Source organism: Lagenorhynchus albirostris, chromosome 1 (genome assembly GCF_949774975.1).
Source record: "Lagenorhynchus albirostris chromosome 1, mLagAlb1.1, whole genome shotgun sequence".
Classification (NCBI taxonomy): Eukaryota; Metazoa; Chordata; class Mammalia; order Artiodactyla; family Delphinidae; genus Lagenorhynchus; species Lagenorhynchus albirostris.
This window is the reverse complement of record NC_083095.1, coordinates 49,888,474-49,910,694: the sequence shown is the minus strand read 5'-3', so window position 1 is coordinate 49,910,694 and position 22,221 is coordinate 49,888,474. Positions and strand designations below refer to the sequence as shown.

The 22,221-nt window shown below is 35.1% G+C and overlaps 1 protein-coding gene across 1 annotated transcript in view; it reads right to left on the bottom strand.

The window, feature by feature from the left end:
• MAP4K5 (mitogen-activated protein kinase kinase kinase kinase 5) overlaps window positions 1-22,221 on the bottom strand; it is a 136,408-nt gene that overhangs the window by 113,041 nt on the left and 1,146 nt on the right. The window contains exon 3 of the mRNA XM_060142785.1: window positions 317-374. Coding sequence (XP_059998768.1) covers window positions 317-374 — 58 coding nt within the window. The remainder of the gene's footprint in view (window positions 1-316; window positions 375-22,221) is intronic.

Genomic DNA, 22,221 nt, shown 5'->3' with positions numbered 1-22,221 from the left:
TTCACTATCATCTTAAAAGAAAATTAATTTAACATTATTTTAACGTTACTTTTTGTTTGTCAACGTGTCTTTCAATTTTTGAATATGCATATTTCAGACTTCAGCAACAAAATTACTGCATCAAATTCATCTTTAACCAACAACCTCCAGTGGAATTTAATGTAACCATACAGGAGATACCCTTTTTATGACAACATAAGACTCTTTTGGAAGAAGGGAAACAAGGAAGGAAATATGGAAAATGCTTTTAAGTGATATATTTATGAACTGCACAAGAAAAGTGTTCAAAAGTTGTCTTGAGAGTTTTAATACATACCAGGCTCCAATTTGATAATTTTTACTGCAGCCAGCTCTCCCGTATGTATATTTCTGGCCTAAAATAAAAATGAAAGTAAAACTTTAAAAAAGTCTGTCAACTGTATAAAAGTTACTTGGTACTATGTTAATTAGTTGCTTATCAATCAGGCTTTTAACAAAACTGAAAAACAAAATCTTTATTTCCAGTGAAATGAGTATACTCATTTTCCCAATAAAGAAAATATAGAAAAAATACATACACACACACAAAATTCTCTTTAATCCCACCACTAAAAAACAACTACTGTTTAAAATTTTGGTGTCCTTCCTCCAAGTCTTTTCTTATACGTAGTTTTCTTAATTAAAAAAATACTCATGGTTTTTCTATATTTTATAAATATAGTCCTAGGCCATTAAAGGAAAATAAATAACCAAATCATGTGTATCTTACTACCCAGAGGTAAAAAGTTAACGCTTAGTGTACGTATTTCCTTTTTCGCCCTGTGTATGTGTGCTCAAGTGTGTACGTGTTATAGAAGATGTGCCATCACAGTCTTCGACAACATGATGTGCAATGCTGCCTAATTTTCCACTGACGGTATATATAATTTATTTAACTTATCGGCTATTAATGGACACTTAGGATTTTAATATTATTTTGGAATTATAAATAGAGGAATATATATACCTCATAGCTTTATATCTATCCACAGCCTTGATTATTTCCTTCAAGTAAATTCCTAGAAGAGAAACTACTTACCACTTAAGAAAATATCATGGATAGACTTAGTATCATTAATGCTTCAATGATTATCACTGCAAATATTTTAGCACATATCAAAGTTTATCAGTAAGGCAACCTATAAACATAATTGTTAAGTTAAAACGTATGTGGATTTAAAATGGACATATTGCCATATTGCTCTGAAAAAAATTATGGGGATTCACACTCTCACCAACCTTAGATGTTAAATCTACGTCTGCCAAGTTCTATTATAGGTGCAGATTTTTATTTTATTTTTTCAAAATTATGTACTTTCTCAGTGCTCTACATAATTTTAAATGTCTATATAATAGCTCATATAATCATTCTCCCTTACTGTTAGATATTAAGGATGTTATACATAGTCTTTTCATTATTTAAGACTATTTCTTTCAAATGGATTCTAAGGTATGAGATTACGAGATCAAGGGTATAAATATGAACATTTAAGGCCATCAACACATACTGCCAAAAGAGCCTAAAAGCACTGTGCCATAATACTGTCAACACGAATATGAGTGCTCATGTTCATTACACCGAGTGTGGCACACTATGTGGAAATGCTATTTAATAATCTACAACATTTTTCATTTTAGTATATTAGATTTGAATATGAATTTTCACACTTGGCATAAATAAGGAGCATATGATAAAACAGAAAAGAATGACAAAGAATGTAGGGAAGAGAGCCTCAGAAGGGATATTTTTAGAAATGACATATAGAGGGTGAGAAAAATAATAGAATGGGGGAGAGGGATACAGAGGGAAAGTCACAAACAGAAAGGTAGAAGAAAAAAGGATTTTTTCTACAGCAGCAGTCTCAAATATTTTGTGATGAGAAGTTCATATTTTCCTCATCTATTGCAGTAAATAGGGTAAGGAGGAGTCTCAGGAAGAGAAAACAAACATTTTAACTCCCCCCATCCATGGTTACCCTTCCCCCAACTGCAAAGGCATTTAGAGAAATGGGAAAAGGTCAGCCAGAAGCCTCACACCATTCCTACCCTCTCCTCTTCCTTGCCTGTGACAAAAGAATCGCCTCAGGTCTTTTCCCCATTCCTAAGATCTTTCAGCATTTTATATCCATACAGTGGAGTATTATTCAGTGATAAAAAGCTATCAAGCCATGAAAAGATATGGAAGAACCGTAAATGCATACTGCTAAGTGAAAGAAACCGGTCTGAAAAAGCTACATACTACATGAGTCCAACTATGTGACATTCTGGGAAAGGCAAAACCATAGAAAGAGTGAAAACAACAATGGTTGCCAGGGGTCTGGGTGAAGAGTGATGAACAGGTGAAGTACAGGGAATTTTTAGGATGGTGAAACTATTCTCGTATGAAACTGTAATGGATACACGTCATTAGGTATCTGTCAAAATCCATAAAACTGTACAACACAAAGAGTGAACCTTCACGTAAACTATGAACTATAATAATATATCAATACTGGTTCAATAATTGTAATAAATATACCACACTTAATGCAAGATGTTAATAAAAGGGGAAACTGCATAGGTGGGTGGGTGAGGTGTGGATGAATGTAACTCTATGTATCCGCTCAACTAATCTGTAAATATAAAGCTATAATAAAATTAAATCTATTAATTATTTTTAAAAGAATACACATAAAATTAAATTTTAAGTATACTGATACTTTCAGACATATTGAGTCAATTTTTATGATTAGAATCAACACAAATATGTTGAATTTCAATTTAACAGAACCAAAATGACGCAAGAACCAAGGACACCTTTCTTTAGAGATTCTGAGGGACTCGGGAAGGAACAGATCACTGGAAGATTTGAACAATCACAGAACCACATAAAATATATATGGTATTTTAAAATTCAGCTACACCATGCACAAGCCAAAATATACTATATGTCGTTACAGAAATTAAAAAAAAAGAATATAAGCTATAACTCCCACTGACAGGGTAAACACTTAAGTGTCAGTCTCCATTTTGAAGACATTATTTCTGTTCTCTCCAAATGAAGAACCGATGGGCAAATGTTCATACTCTGTAATTTTCCAGCTGGATTTTTAAAACAGAAAGCAGTACCAGGCTCTTTTATAATGAAAGGCAAAGAGGCTTTCAGAAAAAAAGATCTAAACAGAGACTTTACAGATTCAATTTACTAAAGAGATCTTTCAGAAATTTAACTATACAATTTCACACTATAATCCAGTGGAGTCATACGCAATACTAGTTTTTGAAACCCAACATTTCCTTTCAGCAAATTAAGTGTGATATTCTCAAGTATTTTTGTTTTTAATTTTAACAGACAAGAATTTAAAGATCCTGCACTGTGTTTATAAAAGGAACTAACAGAAATACCACAGCACCTCTACCAAAACATCTAAATATATTTCTGATTCCTATTTATTTTAGTAGGTTATTGCTATACACTAATATTTAGACTTAAGGGTATACTGAACACCTAGAAGTCCAATAAAATATTTTACTATAGTTTATCTCTTATTTAATTCTTTATTAATCAGGAATTAAAATTATTAGGTGGAAAAAGATAAACTAATAATAAATGGGATCAATGTCACTATAAAATCCATAAAAGAGCCTTTCCACTTAAATTAAGTTTCTATTCTCATTGCCAAGGTGTTTCCCTTATCTCTTAATATTTCCAAGTCAATTTACTACTGGAGACGTATTTTTACTCAAACTCTCCTGTCTGGATTTTTAATTCATAGTAAGAAGTTAAATTTCCACTTGCACCAAGAAAAAAAAATTAAAGACGTTTATCTTCTTAACTTATCCATTTCTATTTCAACAATATTATGCAGATGCCAGTTTTATAAGCCATGAACTTTCCAACATGCTGTAAAATTTTTAATGTGACTAAAAAATAATTAAAGGAAAAGTCTTGAGTTACCAACAAAGAATAGAAAGATATGACTTAAGGCACAGTACCTCTCAGTAGTGAGGAAGCTGGAAGATAATGTCTTTTAACAGGGGTAAAAAATGTAACTGGCAAGTATTGACAGTCATCTAAAAGTTATAGCAACCAAGATGGTCACCATGAAGATAAATGAGATCAGCTCTTGTATGCCACTTCACTGTTCTTTACATTAGGCCCCTCATCCTATCCCCAGGTAATTTCCTTCCAGCATTTCTTAGGGTCACAAAACTTTTCCATGAAGCCAACTGGGGGCATCAATTTCAAATATACACCCTTCCTCCAAAAATATCCTTTAATATAACAATAGAGAATCCAGATATCTCAATATTTAACAAGCTATCTCTTGTGGCTAGTGACTACTTCTCAGAGTCAAAATTATGTATCCCAGACTTAAGAATATGAACTACGATACAAAAGTAGTAACACAGCATCTGTAAAGTTTGAAGAAAGCCAAGTAGCTGGTCTGTCCACAAAAGAAGCAGTCAATTATGTCATAGGTTGTAAAACCTCTATAGCTGATTCTTTATGGAACATTGTTTTTTACAGGTTCATTCAATCAACAAATATTACTAAACACTGAATACCAAATATTATTATTTAACAAATATGTGCCAGGCACTGATATTGAAACTGGGGATATAATGAAACAAAACAGTGCTGTCTTTAGGAAGCTTTCTATCAGTTGGTGACACAGAGAAGTGAATAGTAAATACAACGAAGTGTGACAAATCTCTCAAAGGTGATACAAGACAACACAGGAGGCTTCTGAGCCAAGTCAAAGCTGGTTGGAGAAAGCTTCCAGGAAAAAGTAAATCTAAACATAGATATTATGAGAGACTTTCCTGGGAAGAGTGGGGTGGGGTAAGGGATTATAACAGAATTCTAGGCAAAGGTGTAAAGATAGGAAAAAACATGGTCATTTCAAAGTAGTAAAATTATCTTGTATTAAGGGAAACATAAGAGTGTAAAGAGACGATGGTGAGAGACAACATTCCTTTGAAGCTCAGGAAAGACAGTATCACCCACTACCCTATTGTAGCCATCATCTACTAACTTCTTGGTCATCCCTTCTTGTTCACTCAGGACTTTATGGTTCCTGGCTCACAGTCTTCCTCTCCACCCCTTTTCTTGGTACCATTCTTAGAAACTTCAACATCCAGATCTACTCTCTGACTTTTCAATCCTTAGCCTCCTATCTGAATCTTGACTTCAAACATCGTAATTCCTGATCATGACTTCCTTTCAGCTCACTTACTCTAGTCTTTCCATTCCAGTGATCTTTCCACCTCATCAATCCAGTGCATTCCTATATGACTACCAATTACATCTCTCAATTCCTCACATCTCCCTTAACTGTCAGGGTTCCATGGTGCACCACTCTATTTATAATCACTCCCTTACAAACAACCTTAACTTCCTTCTCCTCTTATCCTCTGTCATACTAGCCTAGCAAAATCCTAATCTGATTAAACTTGATTATCCACTAATTTCATACTGATATTGAATAGCTAAATGATACCGGGGAAAAAATGTATAAAATCAGACTAACTGGTGTTATTTTCAAATCAAAACACAAACCTCAAACTACAAACTACAACTTCTCCATTAGGTTTGATTTTCTACTCTTCAAAAAGAATATTTTATATCTCTCTCTTAAAGCCTTCAATAATGCCTAAGCCTCTGTTTACTCACTCCTCTATTACCTATCCTAACACAGAATTTCATCTTTTCTTTACCTAACATTGTCCTATGCAGTCCTATGGCTTTAACAACCATCTCCAGGATAAATCTCTCCTCACCCAGCTCCAGACTCCTAAATCCATGGAAACCTGACAGGCATGTCAACCCTAACATGCCTAACACATAACACTCAGTTTTCTCTGCTCCATAAACCCATTCATCTTCACATCTTCCCAATCTAAATAAAATTTACTGCAGCCAGCCAGTTGCTCAAGTACAAAACCCAGGGTCATTCTTCATTTCTTTCCTTCACATTCTTCACATCTGATATCTCAGCAAATAATGATGGCTTAAAAATATAAAGCAAATCCATTAACTTTCCTCTATCTTCTCTGCTATGCTCTAGTCCAGCTTGTCTCCATTAGGAATTAGCAAACTAATGTGAATGCAAAGGAATAGCAAGTCTAGGATAACCCCTAGTTTCTACATTGTACAAGTGAATACACACTGTGATTCCATTCACTAAGATGACAGACACAGGAAGATGGACACATTTTATGGGTGGAGGGGAAGGACAGTGAAGGAACATAGATAAGGGGCTCAGATTCGAACATACTTAACATTTAGGTTCCTATGGAAAACTAACTGGAGATATGGAGATATCTGGTAAGCCACTTAATAGCTCCTGAAGCTCAAGAGCTAACATGGATTGGAGACAGATTGGGCATCATCAATATTATTGAATCCAGGCCAGTAGATGACATAACCTAAGAGGAGTATGTAGAGTTAGAAGAAAAGAGATTCAAGAGCAGAATCCTAGAATATTACCCACATTTAAGGGATAGGGAAAAAAACTCTCCACAACAGATCACATGCTAGACCACAAAACAAATTTCAATAAACTTAAGAAGAATGTAATCATAGCAAGCATCTTTTCTAACCACAATGATATGAGGCTAGAAATCAACTACAAGAAAAAAAAAACTGCAAAAAATACAAACACGTGGAGGCTAAACAATATGCTACTAACCAACGAATGGGTCACTGAAGAAACCAAAGAGGAAATCAAAAAACACCTGGAGACAAATGAAAATGGAAACACAACCATCCAAAATCTATGGGATACAGCAAAAGCATTTCTAAAAGGAAAGTTTATAGAAATACAAGTCTACCTCAGGAAACAAGAAACATCTCAAATAAACATCTAACCATACACCTAAAGGAACTAGAAAAAGAAGAACAAACAAAACCAAAAGTCAGTAGAAGAAAATAAATAATAAAAATGAGAGCAGAAACAAAATAGAAAATTTTTAAAAAGGGGAAAGATCAATAAAACTAAGAGCTGGTTCTCTGAAAGATGAAGAAAACTGATAAATCTTTAGCCAGACTCATCAAGAAAAAAAGACAGAAGACCTGAATAAAATCAGAAATGAAAGAGAACTTACAGCTGACATAACATATATCAAAGGATCATAAGAGAATATTACAAACAATTATATGCCAATAAAATGGACAACCCAGAAGAAATGTACAAATTCCTAGAAACATACAAACTCTCAGGACTGAATCAGGAAGAAGCAGAAAATATGAACAGATCAATTACCAGTAATGAAATTAAATCAGTAAAAAAATTTTTTTTCCAACAAACAAAATTCCAGGACCAGATATCTTGAAAAGTAATTCTACCAAACATTTAAAGAAGAGTTAATACTTATCCTTCTCAAATTACTCTAAAAAATGGAAAAAGAAGGAATACTTCCAAACTGATTCTACAAGGCCAGCATCACCCTGATACCAAAACCAAAGACACTACAAAAAAGAAAATTAAAGAATATCACTGAACATAGATGCAAAAATCCTCAACAAAATATGAGCAAATTGAATTTAACAATACATTAAAAGGATTATACATTATGATCATGTGATATTTATCCCAGAGATGTAAGGATGGTTCAAAAGCTTCAAATCAATCAATGTGATATACCACATTAATAAACTGAAGAATAAAAATCATATCATCATCTTGAGAGATGCAGAAAAAGCTTTTGACAAAGTTCAGCATTCACTTATGATATCATATCATCATCTTGAGAGATGCAGAAAAAGCTTTTGACAAAGTTCAACATTCATTTATGATAAAGACTCTCAACAAAGTGGGTATAAAGGGAACATACCTCAACACAATAAAAACCATATATGACAAATCTACAGTCAACATCATACTTAACAGTGGAAAGCTGAAAGCATTTCCTGTAAGATCAAGAACAAGACAAGGATGTCCACTCTCCCCACTTATATTCAACAGTTTTGGAAGTCCTAACCTCAGCAATCAGAGAAGAAAAATAAATAAAAGGAATCCAAACTGGAATAAGTAAAACTGTCAGTGTTTGTAGATGACATTATATTATATAGAGAGAAAATCTTTAAGATGCCACAAAAAAAACTATTAAAACTAATAAATGAATTCAGTAAAACTGCAAGATAAAAATTAATATATTATTGTAGCTTTATAGTATAGTTTGAAATCAGGGAGTATGATACCTTTAGTTTTGTTTTTCTTTTTCAAGATTGTTTTGAAACCTATTGTGTCTCTATATACTAGTAATTAACTATCAGAAAGAGAAATTGAGAAAACAATCCCATTTACAATTGCATCAAAAAGAATAAAATACACAGGAATAAATCTAACCAAGGTGGTAAAAGACTTGTACTAGGAAAACTGTAAGACAGTGATGAAAGAAACTGCAGACAACAGGAACAAAGGGAAAGATATGTCATGTTCATGAATTAGATTAATATTATTAAAATGACCATACTACCGGCGGCAATCTACAGATTCAATGCAATCCCTGTCAAAATACCAACGGCATCTTTCATGGAACTAGAACAAATAATTCTGAAATTTATATGGAAACACAAAACATTCCAGATAACCAAAACAATCTTGAAAAAGTAGAACAAAGCTGGAGGTATCACACTCCCTGATTTATACTATAAAGCTACAGTAATCAAAATGGCATGGTACTGGCACACAGGTCAATGGAACAGAATAGCAAGCCCAGAAATACCCACACTTATATGGTCAATTAATCTATGGAAAAGGATGCAAGAATATATAATGGGGAAAAGACAGCCTCTTAAGATATGGTGCTTGGAAAACTGGAGAGCTACATGAAAAAGAATCAAACTAAACTACTTTCTCACACCATATACATATACCTTAAACTCAAAATGGATTAAAGACTTAAATGTAAGACCTGAAACCATAAAACTGAGGAAAACATAGGCAGTACACTATTTGACATTGGTCTTAGCAATATTTTTTTGAATATGTCTCCTCAAGTAAGGGAAAAATTTAAAAAACTGGACTACATCAAACTAAGCTTTTGCACAGCAAAGGAAACTACCAACAAACCAAAATGCTGCCTATTGAATGGGAGAAGATATGTGCAAACATAATATCCCATAAGGGGTTAATATTCAAAATACATAAATGGCTCATAGAACTCAACATCAAAGAAAAAGAAAAAAACCAGATTAAAAAATGGGCAGAGGACTTGAACAGACACTTTTCAAAAGACACAGACAGCCAACATACATATGAAAAAATGCTCAATACCACTAGTCAGAGAAATATTAATCAAAACCACAATGTCACAGCTATCAGAATGGCTATCACCAAAAAGACAACAAATAAAAAGTGTTGGCAAGGATGTGGAGAAATGGGAACCCTTATGCACTGTTGGTGGGATGTAAACTGGTGCAGTCATTATGGAAAACATTATGAAGGTTCCTCAAAAATTCAAAAATAGAACTGCCATATAATCGAGCAATATCACTTCTGGGCATGTATGTGAAGATAACAAAAATACAGATTCAAAAAGATACATGTGTGCCACTATTCACTGCAGATTTATTTACCATAGCCAAGATATGAAAGCAACCCAAGTGGAGATATACACACACACACACACACACACACACACACACACACACACACACACACACACACACAGAGGAATATTACTTAGCCATAAAAAATGAAATCTTGCCATTTGTGACAATGTGGATAACCTCGTGGGTATTATGCTAAGTGAAATAAGTCAGACAAACACTGTATGATTTCACTTGTATGTGGAATCTAAAGAACAAAATAAACAAAACAAAACAGAAACAGATCAAAGAACAAACTGGTGGTTGCCAGAGGGGAGGGGGATAAAGGATGAGTAAAACCAAGTGAGGGAGGTTAAGAGGTACAAACTTCCAGTCATAAAACAAATAAGTCACAGTGATGTAATATACAGCATAGGGAACAGAGTCAATAACATTGTGCAATAAATTTGTATAGTGATGGATGGTAACTAGACTAACTGCTGTCATCATTTTGTAATGTATAAAAATATCAAATCACTCTGTTGTAATGTGAAACTAATATAATACTGTAAGTCAACTACACCTCAATAAAAATTAAAAAAATAGGTAGGTAGATAGGTAGATAAGAAGGAAGGAAGGAAGGAAGGAAACAGACAAAACTAAAACTACAACTACTCTAGAGATACTGTTCTATTAGAATCTCAGTTTGGAGGAAATTTTAGAAATGATCTAATTCAATCTTTTTTCTAAAAAAGCAATTTTCTTCTATTTAGTTTATGGAGGTCATTTGATCAATCTCATACATTCATTTTGTAGGATAAATTTAGTTGTATAAAGACTTTGTATGATAAGCAAAATCTACTTTCCTATAATTTCTCCTCAATGGTCCCAGTTTTGGTCTGTGAGATAAAGCTGATTGAGTCTATTGCTCCTATGACAAATTTCAGATATCTAAATTCATTGATTTATTCAGTAAGTATGTATTGATTTATTCAGTAAGTATGTATTGCCATTCTTATGGCAGTTAGGGGACCTAGTTCTAATTTTAACTCTCCTCAGACAGAAACATAAAAGCTTCCTTCTATCTATGGATGAAACATGCTAACTTCTTCAACATGCTACATACAGATTCCAGACCCTTACCACCATTCTGATTACTATGTGTTTTGCCTATGTGCTCAAAGTCTGATGTCCAACAAAAATGATAGTAGTTAAAATATTAGATTCATTACAAAAGTCATGTTATAAGTGACTTTTTTCTTCAAATTTCTATAAAGTTATGATATTTTTAGAATTTAAAAATATATGTTGAAAGTGTTATATTCAAACACAATGCAGTACTTTATCCTGTGGTAAGAGTAAAGTGCTTCATTTTACATTCTATTATAAATCTTTTTGGGAAAACAGGAGGTCGTAAACACATATTATATACTATATAAATTATCTAAATTTCAAGGAAACCACTTCCATTAAGATTATCAAATTTATGTCAACAAAATATAATAAGGGTGGAGCCACACAGCATATCCTCCACATGAAAATTTAATATAAAGATTAGTCATTCATTATTTTTTCATTTACTCAGCATCCCTTATGCATCAGGTACTTTAGGTATGAGGGTAGTACTGGTGGGATGACAGCAAAGAATTAAAGATTTATCTGCCTTGTTTGAGTTTCAATGGGACAGATTTTAGATCCAAACAGGAAAGTTTTCTATAGCTTAAAAAGGAACCAACTGCTTCTAGTATATCATTATTTAAATAAGTTAACTGACCCTTTGTCAAGGATAGGGTAGGAGACATATGTACTCTGTAAGAGGTCCCTGCCAGCTCCCAAATTCCTTAATTTTTGTGAAGCAAGTTATTTCCAAGCTGCCTTCCAGATCTAGACAGGTGCTCCCTCTCCCACAGAAGGAGGCTGTACTGCAGGGTTTGCCCCACTACCAGGCAGACATATTCAGAGTCTAAGGCCTGCCTGTTAGGGTGACCCCAAATCTGTCCAGATGACTTATATCTCAGGACACACTAAAGCCTTAGTATGTTAGGATACTTACTTGCCTTTGAAAAGAATTTTTCTAATCCTCTCCTAATACAGATTGATTTTACTAAAGGGAGCATTCCTTCTAGAGGATTACTTAAATTGTAATTATCTGGAGGCCCTCATGGCAAAGCAAAAGGAGAAAAGGGCTTGAGTTAAAATTAAAAGTGGTAGGGAAAAATCAAACACGAAAACATAAGTGTAAAATAAGGTAACAGAAATACATTACATTACATTACATTATTAATAATAAAGAGGTAGGAAATATGTAAACTCTCAATCACTGCTGGTGGGTGCAACTATTGAGGGGAATAATAGGTCAAATTCACTGAAACTTTAGCCAGAAGGACTCCCCTAGGATTGGCATCTCTTGCTCCATGTACAGCCACATTTTCATGCAGTGTGAAATTAACAACGTGGATAAAAATCTCATCACAAGGAAAAAAAGAAAATTTAATTCTAGAAATTTACTTAAAGAAATAATTAGATATGTGAAAAGAATTTGTTCAAGGATATGGATCACAGCATGCTTATAATAAGGAAATACTGGAGATAATCTGCTTGTTCAACAATAATGAATTAAACACTGTACAATGATACAAGGAAATAATACACAAATATTAAACGTGTATATCTACTCACATGAAAAGTTGTTTGTGACATACTGTTAAATGAAAAAAGTACCTTATCAAATATATATGCTATATACTATATATAGTATGCTTAAATATATGCTTATATAATATATATTATGATCTATGTATGTGTCCTTAATATGACTTTTTAAAAGTCTTGAAAGATATACAAAAATGTTCATCTTTCGGTAAAAGAGGTACATGTAATTTTTCATTTATTCCTATATCCAAGTTTTCGAAAATAAACACATATTATTTAAAATGTATTTTTTGAAAAGGTAGGAAAGAAGGCTATCTATTCTGAGGCGAGGACGAGAGAGGCAAATAGGAAGGCAAGTCCTGCCAATGGATCTACAGAAAGAATAGGAAATTATTCATGGATAAAAAACATTATAGGGGACCCAAGCATCTCCAGTATTACAATTAGGGGCTAAAAAGCTTAAAATGCAAAAGTTGTTAATAATTTATTGCAACTTATGTCTATTAAAATATACTGTCATGCCCACATTGGATCCTTCCTGATATTGATAAGAGGTAGGTTTAAAAAAGGACAAAAAGGCACAGGGCACCTAGAAAAGAGGGTGCATGTATGTGAGGGGTAACACATTGGTTGACAAGACATCCTTCTCAAGCTGTGACAAATTAGACATAGGCAAACAGAAGTAACCAGCTAATGCTACAGAAGGTAGGCTATTCTACTGCCTGAAAGAATTAGCATTCTGTTTATTTTAACTTAGAATAGCATTACCAAATCTAGTCTATGGGACTCAGCTATCTTAGGTAACAATAAGTCTAAAGTTCCAACAAAATGAGCACAAGAGAAGGCACATCAGGAAGGGTGTCTAACAATCAAGAAAAAAAAAGTTTCTCTTTTTACTTATTAACATTGTAGGGTGTAGGGTGGCTATGAGCTATTGCAGGGTGGCTATGAGCTATTGATAAGTTCATCTCCACAGTAAAAGCAAGTCAAGCCTGGGCTCCAATTTGGAAGTTTTAAGGGTAAGAGTAACGACCAGGTGGGTAACCAGGAAATAGTACTTCTGAAAGTTGGTGCTGAGACCTGAAGCTTATATGCATATTCAAATCAATCCAAAAAACTCCTCACCTCTCAGCAGAGGGGGAGGGCTGCCAAGTCTCATCTGACCATCTGCCCATAATTTGCTTACAGCTTATTATGTGCTAGACAATGTGTTAAGGGCTTTGTATACAGCAGTGAATTTAAAGATGCAGTCCCGAGGCAGTTTGGTATAGTGGAAAGAACAGAGATTATAGAGTCAGAAGATCTGGATTCATGTCCTCACAGTGCCACCTACTATCTGTAAGATCTAGAGCAAATATCATACAACTTATGATACAACATAATATATAACATACAACTTATGATACATGCAAATATCATACAACTTCTTCTTGGGTAAACTAGAGATGATAATACATCTGTCCCACCTACTTCATAGGATTATTGTGAGAAACAAGTAATATACTGATTATGAAAGAGCTAAACAAACATTAGTCACTCATTCATTTTAATCCAATTCCATTTTTATAAAAATGTTAGAAGGTGGGGGTCTATATGACTCATGGGCCCAAACACCTCCAAGGATATACTGGGCTATCAGCCTGGCTTCCCACATCATCTTCTCAAAATCTCAGTGGGAGATTATGACATTTAACAGACATAGTTACACTAGACATAAATTCATCTTGCCTTTTTCAAAGACTTATCTACACTCTCTAACTTAAATAGTACTTCACATAATTGAAAAGCAATAGCCTTCTACTAACATTCAAACATGTACAAATACTCAAAATAGTCCGATGCAGCCAAGAAAAAGTGCCTGTTCCAATTTATCTGATCTAGGACTAAGTTCTCAAATTGAAAACAAAGCCCTGAAAACACAAGTATCACTTGTTTATAAGTTAATAAGTATCACATGTTTCTCTTCCTGTGTATTTGGTCTGAAACCATAATTTTAAGCTGAGAGTGAAACTTTTATAAATTCTGAAAGGAAAACTAGAATAAGAAATCTAAGTCCATCTGCATTCTATCCCATTGTCTTCATCAAAAACACTGGAAATGATGGTTAAAGTGAAAATACTGAACCTATGAAAATAAAAATAATACTAGATACATTATAAGCCTAAGGCAGAGGTTGTATCTAAAAGTCAATTTTGGAACTAGAATTTATATACCTGCACCAGTGATGGCACTGTTTTATGTCTATTTTCACAACGTTGAAAGTATTTAAGACTTTTATAGTTTTCAGAACATTTCTATGAAAGTAGAAAGGCGTTTTTAAATTATTTGCCTCTAACCATGATCCAGAGCTTCACATCCACCATCAGAACCATGGTCTTTTTCCAGGCAGTCGTAACATAAGCCTACTTCTACACAGTAAGAATAATAAATACAAAATAAGAGTTTAACCAGATGATTTGCAAAACAGTAAACATCCATAACAGAACACTTCATCCTAATAAAACATGTTTTATTTTCAGAGTAACCTTTCACAATATTTAACATAATATCTAATTAAATAACTTTTAATAAGATATCCACTAGCTTAATAAAAAGCATAATTTTAAATAAGATTCTTATTTCCCGCTGTTAACCTATTTTTGCAAGTTATTCACTCTCCCTCACCCTAACATGACAACCCAACAGTCTCTTATGTCAGATTACCAGGACACAGAAAGGACAGTATACTCACACAAACTGTGTTAGAATCCAAAAAAAAAAAAACAAAGAAGAAGAAGTGGGTGATGTTTTGATATCAAATGTCAGAGAAAGTACAAGCAGAATATACATCCATCCTCTATCACCTTCACATTTGGGGCCATTGGGCATGTCTATTTTATTAGCATTTAAAGATTAGAGAACACCAGTGGGGAAAGATATAGTAGAAGCAGCTACATATCCTTTGCTTGCAAAATCATGCTATTAAAAAATGACAGAGGGACTTCCCTGGTGGTCCAGTGGTAAAGAATCCGCCTTACAATGCAGGCGACACAGGTTTGATCCCTGGTGAGGGAACTAAGATCCCACATGCTGCGGGGCAACTAAGCCCACGTGCCGCAACTATTGAGCCCACGCACATCAACTAGAGAGGCTGTGTGCTGCAAACCACAGAGCCCATGCACTCTGGAGCCCATGCGCCACAACTAGAGAGAGAAAACCCGGATGCCACAACTAGACAGAAACCCACGCACTGCAACAAAAATATCCCGTGTGCAGCAACGAAGATCCCACATGCCACAACAAAGACCTGACACAGCCATAAATAAATAAATAAATAATTTTAAAAATGACATAGAAATGGGTAACTTACATACAACTGCTGAACTTAATTAAAATCACAATGACTTGTACCCCTGCACCAGCCAATGAGATGCAATGGTGGCAATGACTGTGTCTCAGTTCTAATTCCTAACCCTAAGCTTACAATTTAGCTGTAGATAGGTTCAGGTGATTCAGTAAGAGAGAGAGAGAGTTAAGACATCCTCTGGTTACCCAGATATCCACTTGGCCAACTCCTCAGTCTCTAAGCAAATCTAATCTTCTCAATGTGGCCTACCCTGTCCATCTCAATATAATTCCTCAACCTGCCTTCCCCATCCCACCCTGGCAATCCTGAACCCCTTAACTTGTTCAGTGTTTTCTTCTTTCCACATCTTTAATCACCTTCTAACATATCATACAACTTATTTATTATGTTTATTGCTTGAGGGCAAGAATCTTTGTCTACATCGTTCACTGGCGTATTCCAAGACCCCAGAACAGTGGCTAGCACATCAGAGGCTCTCTATAAATACTGGTTGAATCTTAAATACTCCTTTCCACCCTGTCATTCCCCGGCTGCATTCCAGTTCCCCATTCATCAATGTGCCTCATCCTAACCATACCCATAGGGGAACAACTGGGGCTGGAAATCAATGGAGGCTCTATTTCAGAGAAGGAGAGAGGGAAAGAGGGAGGAAAAAGAAAGGGAGGGAAGGAGGTTTTAAATTTATCCCCTACCTTGGTCCCCAACAATTCCATCCTAAATTTTTATATTTAATCTTCCTAAATTTTCAATTCCTCCCAAATTCTTTGTCTTGATTGCCTTCTCTGTGAAATTCCTTCTCTAAACTCAGCAACACTCCTGGTCAATTGAGTGATAAGACAATTTTAAAGAATAATAACTGGAAAACTATGGTCAGTCTCAATGGAAGAAAAAAAAACAGAAACAGTGGAAAAAACATCTGTGTGTCTCATTTCTTTTCCACTTCATAGCTAAGCTGCTTCAAAAAGTGGTCTATGTTTCTCCTATTTCCTTACTGACCATTCAAACCTCAACTCTTCTGCTCTTAATGAACCCTTTCAACTCCTTACTTAAACGACCACTATGTTGCTCACTCCTTCAAAACATTTTTATTGAGCACTTATTATATGCCAGGCACTTAGGCTAGGCTAGCTGATTCGGTGGTAAACACAAGTCCCAGGTCTTGCAGTTTGAGCAGAGAAGGAAGACTGACAGCAACAATGATGAGTGACAAATGGTAAGTATTATGTAAGAAGTCAAACAGCAGACAGATATGACCTTATCTAAAGGACAGAAAAGGCCTCACTGAAAATGCAATGTTTAAAGAGAAATGCAAACAGTGAAGACAGATGAAAGACAAGAGGAAAACTGTTCTAGTTAAAGGAAATAGTACCTGCAGAAACCTGAAGGACAGAGTAGAGTGCATATAAAGAACCGGAGGAAATTCAGTATGGTTAGTCTCAGGACAGGCAGGGCCTTAAGAGCCATGTCATTCTAAGACTTTATTCTATGAACAAGGAGAATAAAAGGGAATGACACAAAACCTCAGATTTATATTTTTTGGAAGATGAAAACATTTGCCTTACTAGAGTGGGAGGAAACAAGAATGAACACAGGAAATGATAGAGAAGAGTTCTTGAAACTCTTGATTTCTATGGAAAGAACTTCATCATAACATTCTGTTTCTTCTCAGACACCTTCAATACATTATTTTCTTCTGCCACTACTCTAAGACTACTGCCTTTACTCAGCTCTCCTACAAATGTACTCTCCTGGGTGACCTCACCTATACTACACAGGTACCACCCCATAAAGTGACAATGACTCCCAAACCTGTATCCCCAGTCCAGCTCTCTTAAGGACAGAGCTGAACTTCCTACCATGCACTGGACATAACCACCTATACACTGTCATACATCCAAAACCAAACACAAGATCCAGACCCCACAAATCTGGTAGTTCCTAATTCTGCTGATGGCACCAATGTAGTCACCCAAGGCAGAAATTCTAAATGCCACTGACTACCTGTTTGTCCCTCACTCATCACCACGTATATTTGATCATCTAAATCTATCAGTTCCTTTCATCCCTATAGTTCCAGAAACTTTGTCTAATGAAGCCTCTACACCATGAGAGATTCCCTCCTAAAGTCTTTCTTCAGTTTACAGGAAGAAGTCCAAATTCTTTGCTATGACATACAAGGTCCATTATCTGGTCCTTTTCTGTCAGAAAATAGCTTTTGTTTGCCATCTATGGAATCCCTGCCAGATTTGGTCACACGAAACTTGGAAAGCAGAAGCAGATCCCTCAAGACTCACTATGGTTTCTCAAGCCACCAGGTATTTGCACACCCTATTCCCACAGCCTAAAATTTCTTTCCCGCCTTGTCCACCTGGAAATCACCCTGCACTCTTTTAAAATCCAGTCAATGTCCCCTCCGCTTTTAATCTTCCCTGGTTCACATCATAGTTCTCTCTCCTTTCCTCCCTTCCCCAGTCCCCACAAAAAACAGAGTTGGGCATATCTTCCACTTCACTTCTATTCTGGCACTTACCAAATTATGACTGTTTACATGTCTGTTTTCCTGACTACATTATATGTTCCTGTATGTTGATAGTGTACTTTCTCTTTCTCGTGTTTGCATCCCCATACCCTACCATACAGTTGGCACTCAATAAGTATTTCTTGAATAAATGAACGTTTACAGAAGTGTTGTGATGTAACAAGCTTTGTCTCTGTACAATGGGATCCTGGGGTAGGCTTTAAAGTATCAAAAGCCATTCCAGAATTGTGACTTTTGGCTTGGGGAAGAGAGAGGGAGGGCATATATTAAAAAGGGATTCATTACAGTGGACCCAGTTCATCCAGCACCCAAAGAACCCACAGAAGTGATATGACTGTGTGCCACAGATTTCTACACAAATTATAACATTTAAAATTGTAAAAATTAAAAATTGAAAACAAATATGAAACTCATAACGATTAACTAAATGAGAGTTTGTTCAATGGATCCTTTAAAAATGGTATTTTTGAAGACTATTTAAAGACCAGGGAAAATGATGGCCATTCCAATTAAGTAGAAAAAAGAGATACATCATGATTCCGATTTTATAAAAGCCATGTTTAAACATACTGGTTTAAAAACATTTAGGAAAAAAGCCTGAAATAAACTGTATTAAATTATTAACAGTATTCATCTCTGGTAATTTTCTACAACTAATATCATTTAATAAATATTTATTGAGCATCTATCTCTCTGCTACTGTACAGTGAAAAGCAGGAGACATCTGTTCCTGTCCTCCTGGAGCTAAACATGTCACACTTTTATAATCAATCGGAAAAAGCAATACAGGTTAGAAAAAAATACATGAGATTGCCCACTCTAAATTTATAACCCACAAAAAATAAAAAAAGATTACTAAAACTTCTCTGGAATCTAGACTGGGGACAATTTTGATCTAAATATTTGGATAAAGACCACCCAAATGCCTTGTACTGTTAATTGTGAAGCGTATCATGATACTACAACAGTCCAGATCACTATGGACAGAAGGTAGTAGAGGCACTAAATCTGCAGGCTTCCTCTTCCTGTTAGAAGATTTAAAAATTAATGATAATTATAAATAAAATTTGCTCAGTTGAAACTTAATCCTTCATCTTCCACCACATTTCTTTTCTCTTTTGTGTTTCTTTCCCCTCCACTATTTCCTGCTTTCACCCTCAATGATTTACCCTATTTATCTAAAAGAAGCTTTATAGATAAATAGCATTCTTCTTTCTACCAGGGAATAAATAGCCAGTTTAAGATTGAGCTCTGCTCTCTTAAGGAGTCTCAGGGAAGACAGGCGCTTTCAAAGATTCAAAGGGGATCTGTGTTTTTGAAAAACATGAAAATAATTCACAAAAAATCTCAAGGCTGTGGTACTTTTAAAGCTCCAGCTCCATAAGATAAAAAAAGAAGTAGGGATAATATCTGACTAGAACAGCAACTAATTTACCTGCATTATTCTTCACTGTAATTATTTTGCTAGTTTACATCACAGATTGAAATTCTTCTAAAACTTCCTAGGATTTTCAGCTCATCCTAAACACAGTGATAAATAACAAAATTAAGTGCTCTGAGTTAAAAACTTCAGCACTACAGTTTGAATGTTACATGTTTTTAGGCATATTAAGGAGCAAATATAAACTGATAAAATTCTGTAGGACTTCGAATGCTGAAAATGGATATGCTATAAAATAGTTTTCCAGAAATATTTTTCCTGGAGGACTCAAATAATTGAAATTTGTAAAAAAATATATACAGGATATCATAATAGGCATTACAGGAATATATAGAATATTAAATGCTAACTTAGTGTTGTATATGCCCAGATATGCCCAGTAAGTATAAAGTATAAGGTATATGCCCAGAGAATTAGGGGACAGAAAGACTGATAGCCATTCATTCATTCATTCATTCATTCCTCAAATGTTCAGAAAGTACTTACTCTGTGCCAGGCATAATTCTAGGAACTATCAGAGATAGAGCAGTGAATAAAAGAGATAAAATTCCTGCCCTCAGAGAGTATGTTAGTGGATTGAGATAGATAATAAACAAGAAAAAATAAGTAAAAAGGTGGGATGAATTGGGAGATTAGGTTTGACATAAATACACTACCATGTGTAAAACAGACAGCTAGTGGGAACCTGCCATAGAGCACAGGGAGCTCAGCTTGGTGCTCTGTGATGACCTAGATGGGTGGGATGAGTGGGGGGGAGGGAGGTCCCAGAGGGAGGGGATATATGTATACATATAGCTGATTGACTTCATTGTACAACAGAAACCAACACAACATTGTAAAGCAATTATACTCCAGTAAAATTTTTTTTAAATGACATTAGATGGTGATAAGTGCAAAGATAAAAGAAGTAGGAAAAAAAGACTGAGAGGATATAAAAGCAAGGAGGGAAGGGAGCAAGCCATGTGGCTGAGTAAAAACATTCTGAGCAGAGGCAATAGCCAGAACAAAGGCCCAAAAGTAGGAAGATGGCAACACTGGCCTGCTTGCTCTTCCTTATGTTTAAGGAAGAGCAAGCAGGCCAGTGTTGCTAGAAGAGAATGAAGGAGGGTGAAGAGTAATAAATGAGGTTGGAGAGATAAGGGGGAGGGGCTGGGGCCTCCTGGAGGCTTTGAGTAAGGTAGGATGTAACAGTTGGAAATGGGGGTGGGAGGTAATTCCAGGTAATTAGAACAAAGGAAAAGACAAAGAACCAGGGTTTTGAGGATATTTAGGAATTAGAGGCTGGCTTGGTGTGGAATGAGGATACACATAAAGTGAGGGAGCATGAATATGAGGGAAGGGGATCATTTGTGGGGAGGGTGTTTGAAAGTGGTGTATGATAAATACTGTCTTGATCCTCTGTTTAGGAGCTGTTGAAGAGAGAGATAGGGCAGGGAGGCACCAGGGTAAAAGCCGAGCATTAGCTGTCCCTTTAATATAACCCTTTGCTTTCCCCGGCAAGGATAAAATCCTGCTCCAGACAGTTGCTTTAGTTGTTATATTTATAAAGAAAAAAGGTGAAGACCTTGGGAGTTTTGTGGGGAAAACATTTTAAATTTTCGTGTAGTAGGGAGGAGAGAAAATATACAAGAATTGGAATTCAGATTATTGTATTATTAACATGAACTGAATTAATTACCAATTGTGTGACTAACATGAACTAGTGTAATACACAGTGAATCATAAGATGAAGGTGACTAAAAAGTGGGACTGAGAAGGCAAATAGGAATTTCAATTGTTTAAAAAGCATTCCACAACATGTCTAATCCATGAATAAACAGTTTAGAGTTAACTACCCCTAATTCTATATAAAGAAGAGGATTCTATTATAATTACCTACTTTGAATTAAAATTATTCACAAGGCAAAAGCTGGAACCGTCCTCCCAATTCAACATCCCATACAGAACAGTACCTAGTACAGAAGATTCAAATGCTTGTTTAAAGAATAAAAAGCCTACCCATTACATTTCATCTCAATAGAATCAAACAGTGCTAGAACTGTCATAACACAACCTCAAATTGTTACTATTAATAGGGAGGATATTACACAAAAACAGAAAAGTTAGGAAGAAGGGATGTTTTTTCTTCCATATTACCATATTACCTGTAAAAAACAACATACCCTAAAGGCTGGTTAATTACCCATATGACACAAAGCCATTTCAGGTATATGAAGGAGTGCTGTTTGGAATAATGGGATCCCTAACATCATTAAATCCAATAAACAAAGCTGTTCCGAATCAAAGGAAATTTCCCTTGATATACCCATGTGAGTTGCATTAATGCTCCCTTTCTGGAACAGAGAACAAAAAGCATAAGGCAATCTAAAACAATCTTTCCTCTTCATCCTTCAAGAACTCAGTGGATTTAGGGACCTGGGTTTGCTTCTCTATGATGTTTTTTTTAAATCTCAAATTAAGAGTAACTCATCCTCATCATTTGTCTCAAGTAAAGCAAACGAGTATAATAAAAATACAGCAGCTCTTAACCACTCTTGGTCATGGTATGTTATAAATCCCAAAGAGAGGAACTGCTAAAGTAGAAAAAGAATCATCAAGCGGATACAAATAATGAAACTTCTGCCGGGAAAAGCATCGTTCTTCACTGGGTAATGTTTGTGCACAAGTCACTCTGACCCAGTATTAGACTTAAAATTGAGAGACAGGGT